We start from the raw sequence: 15,085 nt of genomic DNA on the forward strand, positions 1-15,085 counted from the left end.
GGGGCAAAAGCTCCCAGTTCCTTTAGTACTTATTCCAGGTTTCTCTGTCCTGGGGGCCTATTTTCAGTAGTCAGAACTAGTAATTCTGCAAGTGGAGGCTGGTTGAGCTAAGCTCTTGCTGCTAGTAAAGTCCGTTTCCTTTCCTCTCAGGGAACCAGCCTGCCATCCCCGTGGGGGAGGGACAGCGGCCTCCACACCTTGGGGAATGCACAGTTCTGTGTGGGGTCTCAGCTGGCCCACCTGGTCCAGACTGTGGTACGCTGTGTGTCCGGTCACTGACGTGGCCCCAGCAGCTGTTCTGTACTGTTCCTGGCTATTTACTAGCTGCTCTGGAGGACGAACTAAATCCCACACCTCACTAAACTGCATCTTGCCACACCTCCTGGAAATATTTAAATTGATTAATCTTCACACACATACAGTCCATACATGGTGTACAATCAGTGGCTCACAATATCATCACATTGTTGTGTATTCATCACCATGATCATTTTTTAGAACATTTGCATCACTCCAGAAAAGAAATAAAAAGAAAAAACCCATACTTGCCATGTCCCTTACCCCTCCCTCTCACTGACATGTACCCAATATATTTTAACCTTTGTCCCCCTATTACTAATTTATTTTTCATCCATATTTTTTACTCATATGTCTATACCCTAGATAAAGGGAACATCAGGCACAGGTTTTCATAATCACACAGTCACATTGTAAATGTTATATCTTCATACAACCAATTTCAAGAAACAAGGCTACTGGAATATAGCTCTACAGTTTCAGGTACTTCCCTTAAGCCACTCAAATACACTATAAACTGAAGACGGGTATTTATATAATGAGTAAGAATAGCCTCCAGGATAACCTCTTGACCCTGTTTGAAATCTCTCAACCACTGAAACTTTTTTTTTTGTCTCATTTCTCTCTTCCCCCTTTTGGTTAAGAAGGTTTTCTCAATCCCTTGAGGCTTGGCCCCAGTTCATTCCAAGATTTCTGTCCCACATTGCCAGGGACATTTATACTGCTGGGAGTCATGTCCCACGTAGCCCTCTTGTGTTTGAAGGACAGTTTTGCTGGGCATAGAATTCTTGGTTCACAAATTTTCTCTTTCAGAATCTTAAATATATCATACCACCTCCTTCTCACCTCCATGTTTCTGCTGAGAAATTGACATATAGTCTTACTGGGCTTCCCTTGTATGTGATGGATTGCTTCTCTCTGTCTTCAAAATTCTCTCTTCATCTTTGACATTTGACGATATGGTTAGTAAGTGTCTTGGAGTATGTCTATTTGGATTTATTCTGCTTGGGCTACGCTGCACTTCTTGGATCTGTAATTTTACGTCTTTCATAAGATAGGGGAAACTTCAGTAATTATTTCCTCCATCAGTCTTTCTCCTCCTTTTCCCTTCTAGGACACCCATAGCACATATATTCATGCACTCCATATTGTCTACTCCCTGAGACCCTGCTTGCATTTTTCCATTCTTTTCCCTATATTTTCTCTTGTGTGTCAGATTTCAGATGGCCAATCCCCTAGTTTATATATCCTTTCTTCTGCTTTTTCAAATCTGTTGTTGTAGGTCTCCGTTGTTTCTTCATCTCTTCTATTGGCCTTTCATTCTCAAAAGTTCTTGTGATTTGTTTTTTCAAACTTTCAAGTTCTTCTTTTTGTTACCCCAATGTCTTCTTTATATCCTCCTTCAACTCATTGATTTTTGATGAGATTTTACATGTCTGTTCGAACATCCTGACTAATTACTTTGTCTCTCAGACATGCTTTAGTTCTGCTCTTGTCTGGGGCAGTGCTGGAGTCTGAGTGCTTGCAGTCCTATCTAATGAGCTGTTTTAAGAAGTGAAAAAAGAAGCAAAGAAGGATTTTCAGAGCTGGAACCCCACTCCTCAGGTTTGCCAATCAAGAGCTTGAGTTGGCACATGGCTCTATGAACCGCCAGGCTTTATGTGCCCCCTTTTCTAAGGGTCCAACCCCTTTCCAGTTTTTTGTGCTGTCCAAGTCAAAAAACCTCTATTGTTTTCTTTTTTCCCCATCAGCCCTGCCCTCTGTCTGCTGGACAATTTCCTGAGAATGGGCCATACTTTCCTATTTCTTTCTGTGTTTTGTAACTTTTGTTGGGTACCACATTATATTATAATACCTCTGGAAATCCTTTAGTGCTTGTTCCAGCAGCACTAAATTCCAGTGGTCAGAATTTATTAATTAACTCTGTAGTTGGAGCTTGGTTGAACTAAATCCTTGCTACAAGTAAAGTCTGTTTCCTCTCCCCTCAGGGAACCAGCCTGCCACGCCCATGGAGAGGGGTGCTGGCCTCCGTGGGGGACTTACAGTTCTACATGGGGTCTCACCCTTTCCACCTTGTACAGACTGGTGGACGCTGTGTGTCCGTACACTGATGTTCCCCAGAAGTTGTTCTGTATTGTTCCTGGCTATTTACCAGCCACGCTGGAGAACAAACTAAATTCCACATTTCACTATGCTGCCATCTTGCCCTGTCTCTCCTAAGATACTTTTAATTATTTTGATATTTTAAAATTTATTAAGATTTGGTTTCTGGCCTAACATGTAGTCTGTTCTAGAAACTGTTCCAGGGCACTTGAGAAGAATGCATATTCTGCAGCTGTTGGGTGGAGTCTTATATATATATATGTCCATATGGGTCTGATCAGTTAATAGTGCTGTTCAAGTCCTCTCTTTCCTTATTGCTCTTCTGTTTAGATGTTCTATCAATTATTAAAAATGATGTATTAAAGTAGGGCTTCCTGTTTCTCCTTTCAATTATTGTAGGGCTTCCTGTTTCTCCTTTCAATTTTGTCATTTTTTTGCATCATGTATTTTTGGACTCTTGCGAGGTGCTTATAGGTTTATGATCATTATATATTCTTGCTGGATTGAATCTGTTACAAAGATATAATATCCTTCTTTGCCTCATAATCATCTTTGACTTAAACCATTATGTATGACAATAATATAGCCACTCTGGCTCTCTGTTGATTATTCTTTGCCTGGAATATCTTTTGCCACCCTTTACTTTCTTTTTCTTTTTTTTTTAACATGGGCACACACCAGGAATCGAACCCAGGTCCTCTGGCATGGCAGGCGAGCATTCTTGCCTGCTGAGCCACCGTGGCCCACCCGCCACCCTTTACTTTCAACCTCTTTACGTCTTTGTATCTAAAGTGAGTCTCTTGTAGACAACAAAATAGATGGATCATGCTTTTTCATCCAGTCTGTCAATTTCTTCCTTTTAATAAAGAAGTTTAATCCATTGACATTTAAGGTAATAACTGAAAAAGGAAAGATTTTTGAAATTTTTTTGTCTGTCTTATATATTATTTTTTCCTCAATTGCTTCATAACCTTTTTTGTATTAAGTTGCTTTTTTATAATGTACCATTTTGATGCCCTTCTTTCCTTTTCTCTCTATATTTTTAATTATTTTGTTAATGGTTACCTTTATAAGTGCAATGACCATCTTAAACTAATGACAACCTAGAAGTAAACTAAACTAACTTTAAACTAATGACAACCAGGGCCAACCTAGTCTCACTATTATACAAATTCTCTACTCCTGCCTATCTCCCTACCTCCCCCTTTACATTGATTTGTCTCAGATACATCTTTATACATTGTATGCCAAGAAACATAGACTTTAAATATTATTTTACATATTTGCCTTTTAGGTCATATAGGGGAGAAAAATCACCTATAAACCAAAAGTACAATAATACCTTTGTAGCTACTTTTACCAATGTTCTTTATTTCTTATGGTTTTGATTACTGTCTAGTTGCCTTTTATTGCAGCCTGAAGGGCTCCTTTTAGTATTTCTTATAGTATCAGTTTTCTGATAATGAATTTTTCTTTTTCCAGCTTTTGTTTCTCTCTAAATGCCTTAATTTCTCTTCCATTTTTGAAAGATAATTTTGCCAGTTATAGAAGCTTTGGTTGACAGATTTCTCTTGAAGAACTTTAAATGTGTCATCCCACTGTCTTCTAGCCTTCATGGTATGTGATGAGAAATCTGCTGTTAATCTCATAGGGGCGCCCTTGCATCCCACAAGTCACCTCTCTCTTGTGGCTTTCAAAATCCTCTCCGTCTTTGGATTTAGATAGTTTCACTCTAGTGTGTCTTAGTGTAGATCTCATAGAGTCTGTCCTGCTTGGAGTTTATTGAGATTCCTGGACGTGTATATTCATGTCTTTCATCAAATTTGGGAAGTTTCCAGCTTTTATTTCTTCCAATACTTTTTCTGCCTCTTTCTCTATCTCTCGTCCTTCTGGGACTCCAGTGACGTGTATGCTGTTATGCTTGATGGTGTCCCACATGTCCTTCAAGCTCTGTACATTATTCTTCATTGTTTTTTCCTTCTGCTCTGTACAGCAGATAATTTCAATTGTCTTGTCTTCAAGTTTGCTGATCCTTTCTTTTGCCTGTTCATATTCACTGTTGCATCCATATACTAGGTTTTAATTTCAATTACTATGCTTTTTAGCTCTGAAATTTGTTTGGTTCCTCTTTATAATTTCTCTCTTTATTTTGCTTAGACAACATTTTCCTAATTTGCTTTAGTTCTTTGTATATGGATTCCTTTAGTTAATTGAACATAGTTAAGACAGTTGATTAAAGTCTTTGATGAATAGTTCCAATCTATGAGCTTCCTCCGGGATGATTTCTGGCAAATTCTTTTTTTTTTTTTCTTTCCTGAGAATGGGCCATACTTTCCTATTTCTTTCTGTGTTTTGTAACTTTTGTTGGGCACCACATTATATTACAATATCTCTGGAAATCTAGTTTTCCCACTTCTCTGAAATTGCTAGTTTTGCTATTGAGGGCTGCAGCCCTGTGACTTCTCCAAACTATTTTTGCTTTCAAGTGGGGAATGGAAAGAGAAAAGAGGGAAAAAACACAGGCATTTCCTCTTTGACTCCTTTGCTGCTACTGCTTGAGGTGGGGTTGGAACAATGGCCACCCTCAGAGCCCGTCCCCTAGCAATCTGAAAGAGCTGACCAAAAGCAATGATCAGACCATGGGTTTTTGGAGGACTGGCTCCTTATAGCTAGCCCACTCTGGCAGCAGCAAGCTGTATCAGGAGTCAGGCTGCAGTTCCCAGTGCTGCCCACCTCAGGGTTGGGGGCGGATGGGAGGTGGTATCTGTTGAATGGAGGGTAAAATTAACTGATATTTACTGCAACTTATCAGCCTCTTCCTCCAGCTGTTCCCTGGATATTGCACCACTAGGCTCCAGAGTTCCAAAAAGGTGATTCAGATAGCTCCTGCCAGTTCAATAGCTGTTTTGGTGGAGGGACTGATTGCTGGAGCTTCCTATGCCACCATCCTCCCAGAATCCTCAGATTGAATCAACAGTCTTCTCTTGATTCATACAGTGGTTGCATTGGATAATTCAGTGACTATCAAAACTGAGGGGAAAAAATACTGTGTCTATGTATAAAAGAGAGTTTGATGTCATGAATAGAAAATTATAAAATAGTTTTTTACCTACACAAGGTCCAGAAAGACACTGGAAAGTTACAGCAGGTGGATGACAATTCTTGAGTGAGTGTCTGTGATTATCCCACACATTGCAGGATGTGTGATATCTTGCGAACCCCTGATTGTGGCAGCCAAAAAAACACCTCCACAAGTTCACAGACATTCCCTTGAGGGGCATTCTCGCCTTAGGATCAGGTGAAATTTACATGCACAATTGAGAGCAAGTAGTCTAAATTGCTTTTTTTTTTTTTACCCACACAACTGGCTAAGACTAGGCTGAATTGAACAGGCATCTTGAGAGAGAGAAATTAAAATTCAATTGACAGGAAAAAAATATTGAAGTTTTGTTTTATCACACCTGAGTTAGTGAACTATAGAATTTGTACCCATACATATGTTAGCATAGCTGGGTTTTCTCTTTTTTTCAGATTGTTCAAATGGAAAAGAAAATTATGAACCAAAAACAGATTTTCACAAAAATACAGGAGGCCAATAACCCCCGGAAATTGCAAAAACAGATCCAAATTTTGGAAACCCGATTGAATCTTGTAAGTAAGTTGTTCTCTGCAGCTTTGCAAACAGCTCTGCTCCCTTGTCTGAAGGTAATGGATGATATTTGCAGAGCTTTTAGCAGGAAATAGCCCATTCCAACCTTTCTGAATGGCTCCTTGTTGCCCAAAATGCCCTTCTCTTTCTTGCTCTTTGAACCTTAGCACATGCTGTTCCCCATCCTTTCCCCACGCTGCCTGGGATGCCTACTCTTAGTTCCCTTCCTCAAAAATTGTACCTCATTTTCAAGAAACAGTTTGAATATTACCATTCACCAAACAAAATTAGTTGCCTCCCCTCCCATGTCAATGACCTATTCCTCTATAATAGCTGGTGCCTTTTGTTGCTGTTGTTAACACTGTCTCTAGGAAATATTAAGTATACACACATGTAATGTGATAAAGGGGAAAATGGTGTTTCCTGACCCCCTTCATTTCAGTGATTTGTGCATTAAGCTGGATTTTCTAAATTGCAACTAGCTGAAGCAAATGAAGGGAATTTATTGGTCACAGAGCTGAAGAATTCAGGTATGGAATGGGGACTTCAGGCACAGCTGGGTCCAGGTGCTCTAACGCATGTCTTTAAGACACCTTCTCTGCTTATCTGTTTTCTGGGTAGGCTTCATTCTTGGGCAGCCCCCATGTATAAGTGCCCCCCAACAGCCAGTCTTCCACCTTTCTAGCTTAGAAATGCTAGCAAAAAGGGGACATCACTTTTTCCTAAGAGTCCAATTAGGAGTCACTGTGGAGTGTTCTCATTGGAGTTTGGGTCATGTACCCCTTCCTGAACCAATCACTGTGGCCAGATGAATGGAATAGGCAGATTGGTCAGGCCTGACACATGTGACTACCCTTGGGAACCCTCTCTCCAGCAGAGTCTGGGGAAGGAACCCCCATCTAAACTGTACAGGCTGGGAGAGAGGTGGCAAGAAGGGAGAATGAATGCTCATCAGGTACAAACAACACATTCCATTCTGGCTTGTGAACCTGCAGGTCCCATAGCATGAGCCAAGAGAAAGGGAAAATGAATTGATTTGGAGCAGGCCTGTCACTGCCTCACTGCACAAAGCTCCAAGTCTCCCCCCAAATATGGAACACATGATTTAACCACACATAGTTGGGCCTGATTGGATCTCATACCTGTCTGCTTTAGCCTCATGGAAGCTGTCCTAGGGCAAGACATGTCTTTTTATAATTCATGCACAGTCATTCACAGTTGTGCCTGAATATGCCCAGGATAAGTGTTAAAAATGCAGATTCCTGGGCACCAAACCCGCCAACTTAGAATCTCCAAGGACTGAGGCCCAGGCAGCTGCACTGTAATTAGCTAATTAGCTCTCTCTGTAAGGCTGAGTGTCCCCTCAGTCAAGAATCATAGTATGAATGCATGGCTGACCTGAGGTTCAAAGTAGGTGCTCAGCAAACATCTGTTGATTGAGTGAGTGAATTAATGAATGCAGTCATGATTTAATGATGACTTGTCTGTAGAAGTCTGCTTTATTGTCATAGGTCTATTCAGATTTTGTTTCTTCTTGAATCAATTTTAGTTATTTGCAAATTTTTAGGAATTTGTCCATTTCATCCTTCCTTTAGAATCCTTTTTATTTCTGTAAATTGGGTCATCATGTCCACTTTTTCATTTCTAAGACATCTGCTTTTATTGTATCTCAAACTGGTCACCTCTTTTCTTCTCTGACCAGGTCTGGTGGCACCTTTTAATAGATTAGAAAGCCATGCCTAAAGGTGCTGTCAGAGCCTCAGAGTATATTGTGAGCCCCTTAATACCCTCCACCTAGTTAGTGGGACCGGAGAGCCATCCCTATGGGTCAGTTTTCTCATCTCATGGTCACGGACAGGGGTAGCATGCCACTATCCTGGAGCAAAATTCACACTAAAGAGTGAATGACTGATAGCTGATATCTTTGTAAGAGTAAGCAGAGGATGCAAAGCCCAATGAGAATATTCTGCTCCCTTGGACTCCCTCTCCCTTGTGTGATGGATACTAGAATCCCACAGGAAAATCCAGGGCTGGAAAAGGGTGAGGAAGACAAGCACCCAGGCCACCATATTTAAGGAGGCACTCACTCTCAGACTTGTGTAGTGCAGGGTCAGCATCTCCTTAAATTTTGTACCCCGCGTGCTTCACATGCCTTACCCCAGTCCTGGCCTGGCAGACTCCTAAGTTTTCTTAGATCATATTAAAAAACCTCTGCTCAAATCTAATCCCTTAATTTTGAGAACATGTTTGTAGTTATTTTTTTTCAGTGTCTCAGGGAGCATTTTACATCACTTTTTTACCACGACATCTATTAAAACATACAAAAAAGTAGTGGGAATAGAATAATGAACACCACACACCCATCACTTAGAATTAATCAATGCCATTGTTTTTCTATATTTACCTCATCTCTTTTCCCCTGAAGTATTTTATGGTAAATTCCAGAAATCATGACATTTCACCTCTTAGATACTTCAGTTTACATTTCTTAATATTTAACATTTTCTTTCTTAACTGCAAGATCATTATTACACCTTACAAAATGAACAGGAATTCCTTAATATTATCCAATATCCTGCCTGTATTAAAATGTCTCCAGCTGGCCGCCAACTGTCTTTTATAGCTGAATGCAATCAAGAGTTACACAATACCTTTGTTGTTACGTTCCTTAAATTTCTTTTATCTCGGAAAGTTGCTCTTGAGTGGGGGTAATTTTGTCCTCCAGGGGACATTTGGCAATGTCTGGAGATGTTTTTGGTTGTCACAACTTTTGCAGTTGCTGCTGGCATCTGGTGGACAGAGGCTAGGGATGCTGGTAAACATCCCAGTGCACAGGACAGACCCCACAACAAAGAGTTTTGGACCTAAAATGTCAATAGCACTGAATTTGAGAAACCCTGATCCAAAATAGTATCACCAAAGTTTTGTTTTGTTTTGTTTTTCTCATGCCATCGACTTCTTTGAGGATCCAGGTCAACTGTGCTATAGAAAGTTCCACTTTCTGAATTTGGCTGCTTTCCTCGTGGGGTCATGTAGCTCGTTTCTCTCTCCCCTGTTATTGCTGTAAACCAAATGTTTACAGGTCATGGAGGAATTTGAGATCCAAAAAAAGAGGAAGCTGCCAGAGGCCACCTGGCCAGTTGGTGGCCAACTCAGACCTCTCACCCAGCTCTGTGAACTGGGGATGGGAGGTAGGAGGAAGACCCTCTGAACCCCCGGCTGCCTCCAGAAGCTTGTTTCATGCCCCAGGAATGAGCTCTGCTTTGAAGCCCAGCCCTTCCCACAGGTCACCATCCACTTTGATAAGATGCTGACCACCAACGCCAAGCTACGGAAGGAGATTGAGGACCTCCGGTTTGAGAAGGCCGCATACGACAACGTCTACCAGCAGCTCCGTCAGCGCCTGCTGATGCAGAAGAAAACCATGAACATGGCTATAGAGCAGTCCGCTCAGGCCTACGAGCAGAGGTGAGCTGCAGAGAGAGACCCTGGGGGCAGGGATGCTGGGCTTCGAGGTCCCTGCCCTGTGCCCGCACGGCACCCTGTGCGCTGCCTTGGGGAAACATCAATTCTGACAGGTGTAACTCTGAACACTGACTATGTCCCAGGCGTGTAGCTAAGTATTATTTTTAGCCTTCACAAGTGCCCCAGGACTTATCCCCCATTTTATAGACAAGGACATGAAGACTGAGCTCTGCTAAGGTACTTACCTGAGATCCAGGTAAGTGGTGGTTGTGAGGGAACTGAGATCCAAATCTGTGTTGCCCCATCTCCTGCAGGTGTCCCTGCTTTTGATCCTAGGGGTCTCTCCCAGCCTGGGTGTCTCCTGGGTCAAGAGGCATACAGCCTAGCCTCTAAGGGTACAGGTTTTGGGGGGAGACAGATTTGGGTACGAATCCAAACTATCACTCCTGCCTTGTTACAGAACCTCTCAGATGGTAACAAGGATTAGAAAATATATGTGAAGGAGAGCCTGGAAAAACAGACAGTCAATGACAAATGATGATGATGATGATGATAGAAAAACAGAAACATAATTTCCCGGGGCTGGCCTAGAGCTTGCAGCAGGTGTTCAGAGGAAAAGCCTCCAGGATTAAAGGTGGTGGTCACTGGCCAGACAGGAAGCCCCTGCACTGGCAGAGACAGGGAGGAGTGGGGAGGAGCCTGCAGGCACTCAGGCTGTCTGTGCCCCTTGCTCAGGCTGGAAGCCACGGCGCGGATGGCTGCCATGAAGGACCGCCAGCAGAAGGATATCTCTCAGTACAACCTGGAGATCCGAGAGCTGGAGCGCCTCTACGCCCACGAGAACAAGCTCAAGTCCTTCCTACTCATCAAGCTGAATGACCGCGAGTTAGAGGACCAGGCCAAAAAGGAAGACGGTTAGCTCTTCAGACCTCCTCTCTCCCTCTCTCTCTGTTGTAGGAGAGTCCTCAAGTCTTCCTACATCCACCCTCTCTCCCCCCACACCTTCTCCTCTTGCACCCTCTCCCCCTGTACTCTCAGCTGGGAGCCCAGGCTGGCTGGGGCCACTGACACTCCATGCCTTGTGTAGTGCTTATCTTGAGCTGGAGCCAGGTAGCAAGAGGCATGGGTAGTTTTGGTGAGAAACACCAAAAAATGGCGGAATCCCCCAGCAGGCCGTCTTCCCTTCCCTTGGAGTGGTTGGTGCTGGAGTAGATGAGGGAGTGGAAAGGGGAGCTTGACAGAGGTGTTCACTGGGCTAAACTCAAGGTAGTGGCAAGACTGTGTTCCTTTTTGGAGGCTATGGAGAGAATCCCTTTACTTGCCTTTTCCATCTTCTAGTGCCTACCCACATTCATTGGCTTGTGGCCCCTTCCATCTTCACATTATACCCCCGACCTTCTCTTTTGCCCCTTCTTCAATTTTAAGGACCTGTGGGATTACATTGGACCCATCCAAATAATCTAAGATACTCTCCCTATTTTGAGATCAATTTATGGCCAATCTTAATTCCATCTGCAAACTGAATTCCCCTTCTCTGCGTAGCCTAGCACAATCAAAGCTTCTGAGGATTAGGAGTTGGACATTTGGGGGGGGGGGGGCTGCCTCTTATAGCCTGTAAGATGGCAGCCAGCCAACAGTCGTGTGGTGGTGAGGCTGAGGCAAGGCGGTGGGATCACAAAAGTGCAGGAAGGGAAAGCCTGTCACCTGGCAGCTGTAAAAGGGTGATACAGGGCTGTAAGAAAGAAGGGGAAGCCTGGCAGGTGTGGGGCTTGCTAGGCACATATGCAATCTGCTGATTTAACTTGGGTCTGCCTCAGAGAATCCTGGGCTATTCTTTTCAACCCCAGTCCAAGGGACTGGTCAGGTGGAGCGTGGCCTGGAGAGCCACTGAGGAAGGGCTAAAACCTCACGGGAAGGTGTTGGAAAGAGGGGGACAGGTAATGAAGGTTTCCAAATGCAATGCCTCATTTAAGTAGTGAAATGAAAACTGGCGCCGTTCCTGCCAACATAGATGATACCCACATGAAGAAATATGCAGTTCTTGCTGGTACCTGTCCTTGGAGAAACTTTTGTTTTATGTGACAGTCCTGGGAGCTGCCACCTGGCTGTCTGACCAGCGCTACAGGTGGCTGAAACCAAGCTGATGCCTACTAGCTCCCAAGAGCCCCTTGTTAAATTTCCAGGAACTCTGCAAGCCAGCTGTTAAACGAAACTGTCACTAAAAATGAAATTATATAAGCTTACAATTTAGTGGATTATATTGAAAAGAAAGTCAAATATTCAAATTTCATTCGTTCCTAATTATTTTACCCCATTTTACTATTACCTGTGCTGTCGGGATGATTTACATCCATTGCATTTGTGCAGTGGAAATGGTATATAATAGCATGCTACAGCACATCTCTTCACGAATCCATATTCAATGATGTTGAGTGGGTAGTTGAAAGTCAACCACGGTGAAAGTATTTATACCAGGTCCTTTGGCAAGATCTACACATGAGGAGTTGTTTATCGTTTGGTTGATTGTTTAGACAGAAAGGAATGGGAAAAACCTTAATCGTGCAGATTAAAACGTAAAAGTGTACCATTTCTACAGCCATTACTTTGTGACTACCCCCCAAATGAGAAAATATGATTCCAGTATTAGGGAACTATCATGCCATTCAGCCCAAAATGTGGGTCACATCGCTGACCAAGGAATGAAATGCAAACATTAATCTTTGGTTTGCTTTTGCCTTCCTCATGACAATAAGTGAACACATCACCCACCACACACATGGGACATACACTCACTTTGTTGACTGCAACCATAGGCTGGCTACAGATACCAGAGTTTGCTGAAAATCAACAAAAGCATGTTGTAAGAACCAACTGGCTCCCGTCTATTTTGTTAATCTTTGTAAGTTCTTAGCTGAACATCCACATATCAGAAACATTTATGATAAAACTGCGTAGGTGGGGGGTGGGGGTGCTGTATTTAAGAACTGACGGTTAAACGTGAGCAAGCCTGTGTGGCCAGCAGGGGAAAAGCCACCCCGTAGACAGGTAGAAGGGGTGCACCGAGGGGCAGCCTGGAAAGACAGGATGATTCTACCGAGGGGTTCAGCTGCAGTCATTGAACTTGGCTACCCACATCCTGTGGTGCCAGGTCGCAGGTTTAGAAAACATAGAGCTGATGGGAAGACTGGGTCTCGGGACCTTTGGGGAGCAGTCATGCGGGGGACTTCTGGGCAGTTGTGGGCATGGCTTAGCTGAGCAGAGGGCATGGAGGGGTCCAGCCTGCTGCTGGGAGGGGATCCCCAGCAGGTTGGGTCAAGCAGACAGCTTTGTCCTGCCTGCTAACTCTGGGGCCTCGGTAGGGGGAGGGGTCGCCCCAGGGGATGGGCGGAGGCAGGCCCTGGCCCCAGGTCCTTTGCGGCAGGCCCCCCTTCCTCCTGCGGGTGGGCTTTCTCTTCTCCTCCGAACTTATTCACTCAGAATTCTTGGGCCCTGACCCCAAACCACACCATCCACTGAAGTCAGGACCCGTCACTCACTCAGGCGTTGGGGACTCTGCGCTCCCACCTTCTTTGGAAATCTCATTAGGATGGGCAGTGACCTTGTGCTCAGCCTTATGTCTAATCTCCATAATGTGCTGCTTGTCCAGGTCACCTTTAATGGCGTTTCTATATCCACCGCATATGTGATTTCATGAGGCTATGTGAGCCCCCCCCCGCCCCCATTCACCCTGCGCCCCCACCCCCACGGTCCTGCATGGTGACCTTTCTGGAACGATCCTCCAGTCAATCTCCGAGTCACCAGGGTAGGACAGGGGCGGGCCTCAGGACTCAGGCAGGTCCATGGGTCCCCTCAGAGCTTGCGCCCCGTTATTCCGATGCGCCTCTCAGAAACAGGCTGCGTCGGAGTGCTGGGGATTTCGTGGGGGCCGCAGGCGGCCGGGCTGGGTGCCCCGTGGGGCCGGGTGAGGGTCCCCAGACGCTGGGCAGACATCCAGAACCCAAGTCGGCTTGATGCCCTGGGCATGGCCGCCCTGCGCCCCCATCCCCGCCCCGTGCGCCTCACTGCTCCCCACCTCCTCTAGGGCCTCCCCGAGAAAATGACCCCAATCGATACTCACCCGCACACCCGCCCACCGCCCCGCCCACCGCCCACCGCCCCGCCCCCGCGGCCTTGGCCTCGGCCTCCCGCCCTGGGCTCTGGCGCCCTCTGGTGGGCGCGGTGCGCATCGTCCCGCAGGATCCTCCGCGCTCCCGAGACCGTCGGCCCAGGTCCGGATCGCAGCCTCCTCGGCCGGCATCCCCATGGCTCTTCTAAAAGTTTCCACGGGGTCTCCCTGAGCCGCCTTCGGAGGGATTCTGCAGAGACGGACTCCTTGTGACCTACTGAGCCCTTTCTTCCTTCCTGCGTCCAGCCGGTCCATTCCCAGCGTCTCCGCAGGCGGCTTGAGCAGCTGCCCCGGGACACAGCGTGGAGAACAAGGCAACCTTCGCCCTTGATCCCGAGACAGAAATCAGACAAGCAAAGAGGCGAATGCACACGCTTGAAGAAAACGAGGGGCCGGGATGGAAAGATAATGGGGTTGGAGGGTGGGGGTGGCAAGTCTCTGAAGAGGGGACATTCAGACTGAGACCTAAAAGATGGGAGTCAGGTAGCCAAATGTGCCTTCTGGAAAGATCCTTTTGACTGCCACGTGGAGTCCTAATTACGGAGACAAGAGCGGGTTCTGGGGAGTCAGGGTCTCCAGTTGGAGAGAATGAGGCTTGAAGGAGAGTGTTCTAGTTTGCTAGCTGCCAGAATGCCATATACCAGAAACAGAATGGCCTTTAAAAAGGGGAATTTATGGGTGGGCCACGGTGGCTCACTGGCAGAGTTCTTGCCTGCCATATGGGAGACCTGGGTTCAATTCCCGGTGCCTGCACATGCAAAACAAAAACAAAAAACAAACAAAAAGGGGAATTTAAATTGTAAGCCCACAGTTCCAAGGCTGTGAAAATGTCCGATCTAAGGCATCCAGGGAAAGATACCTTGGTTTAAGAAGGCCGGTGACATTCAGGGTTTCTCTCTCAACTGGAAAGGCATGTGTGAACATAGCAGTGTCTGTTAGCTTTCTCTCCAGGCTTCTTGTTTCATGAAGCTCCCTCCGTGGAGTTTTTCTTCTTCATCTCCAAAGCTCGCTGGATGCATTAACTCCCTAGCTCTTTTCAAAATGGTTCTTTCTTAAAGGGCCCCTGTAAGCAACTCCACCTTGAATGGGTGGAGACACACCTCTATGGAATCCATCTAATCAAAAATTACCACCCACAATTGGGTGTGTCACATCTCCAGGGATAATAAAAAAAAAAATTCCCACCTAGCAATATTGAATGAGGATTAAAGGATATGGCTTTTCTGGTGTCCACAAATTCAAACCAGCACAGAGAACTTTCTTGGTTCTGATTCCTTGAACTTGCCAAGTTCTCAGTCTTCCTAAGACTCTCTGTCCCCAGACCTCCCCTGGCTGCCTCCTCGCCTTCATCCTGCTCAAATGTCACCTCCTTAGAGAAGCCTTCCCTGATTGCCTGTTTGTAGCAG

General features: G+C 45.1%; 1 protein-coding gene across 1 annotated transcript in view; it reads left to right on the plus strand.

The window, feature by feature from the left end:
* Positions 1-15,085, plus strand: part of CCDC63 (coiled-coil domain containing 63) — a 53,915-nt gene that overhangs the window by 19,143 nt on the left and 19,687 nt on the right. The window contains 3 exon segments of the mRNA XM_077159847.1: positions 5,932-6,051; positions 9,336-9,517; positions 10,250-10,428. Coding sequence (XP_077015962.1) covers positions 5,932-6,051; positions 9,336-9,517; positions 10,250-10,428 — 481 coding nt within the window.

Source organism: Tamandua tetradactyla, chromosome 5, assembly GCF_023851605.1.
Source record: "Tamandua tetradactyla isolate mTamTet1 chromosome 5, mTamTet1.pri, whole genome shotgun sequence".
In the NCBI taxonomy this organism is placed as follows: domain Eukaryota; kingdom Metazoa; phylum Chordata; class Mammalia; order Pilosa; family Myrmecophagidae; genus Tamandua; species Tamandua tetradactyla.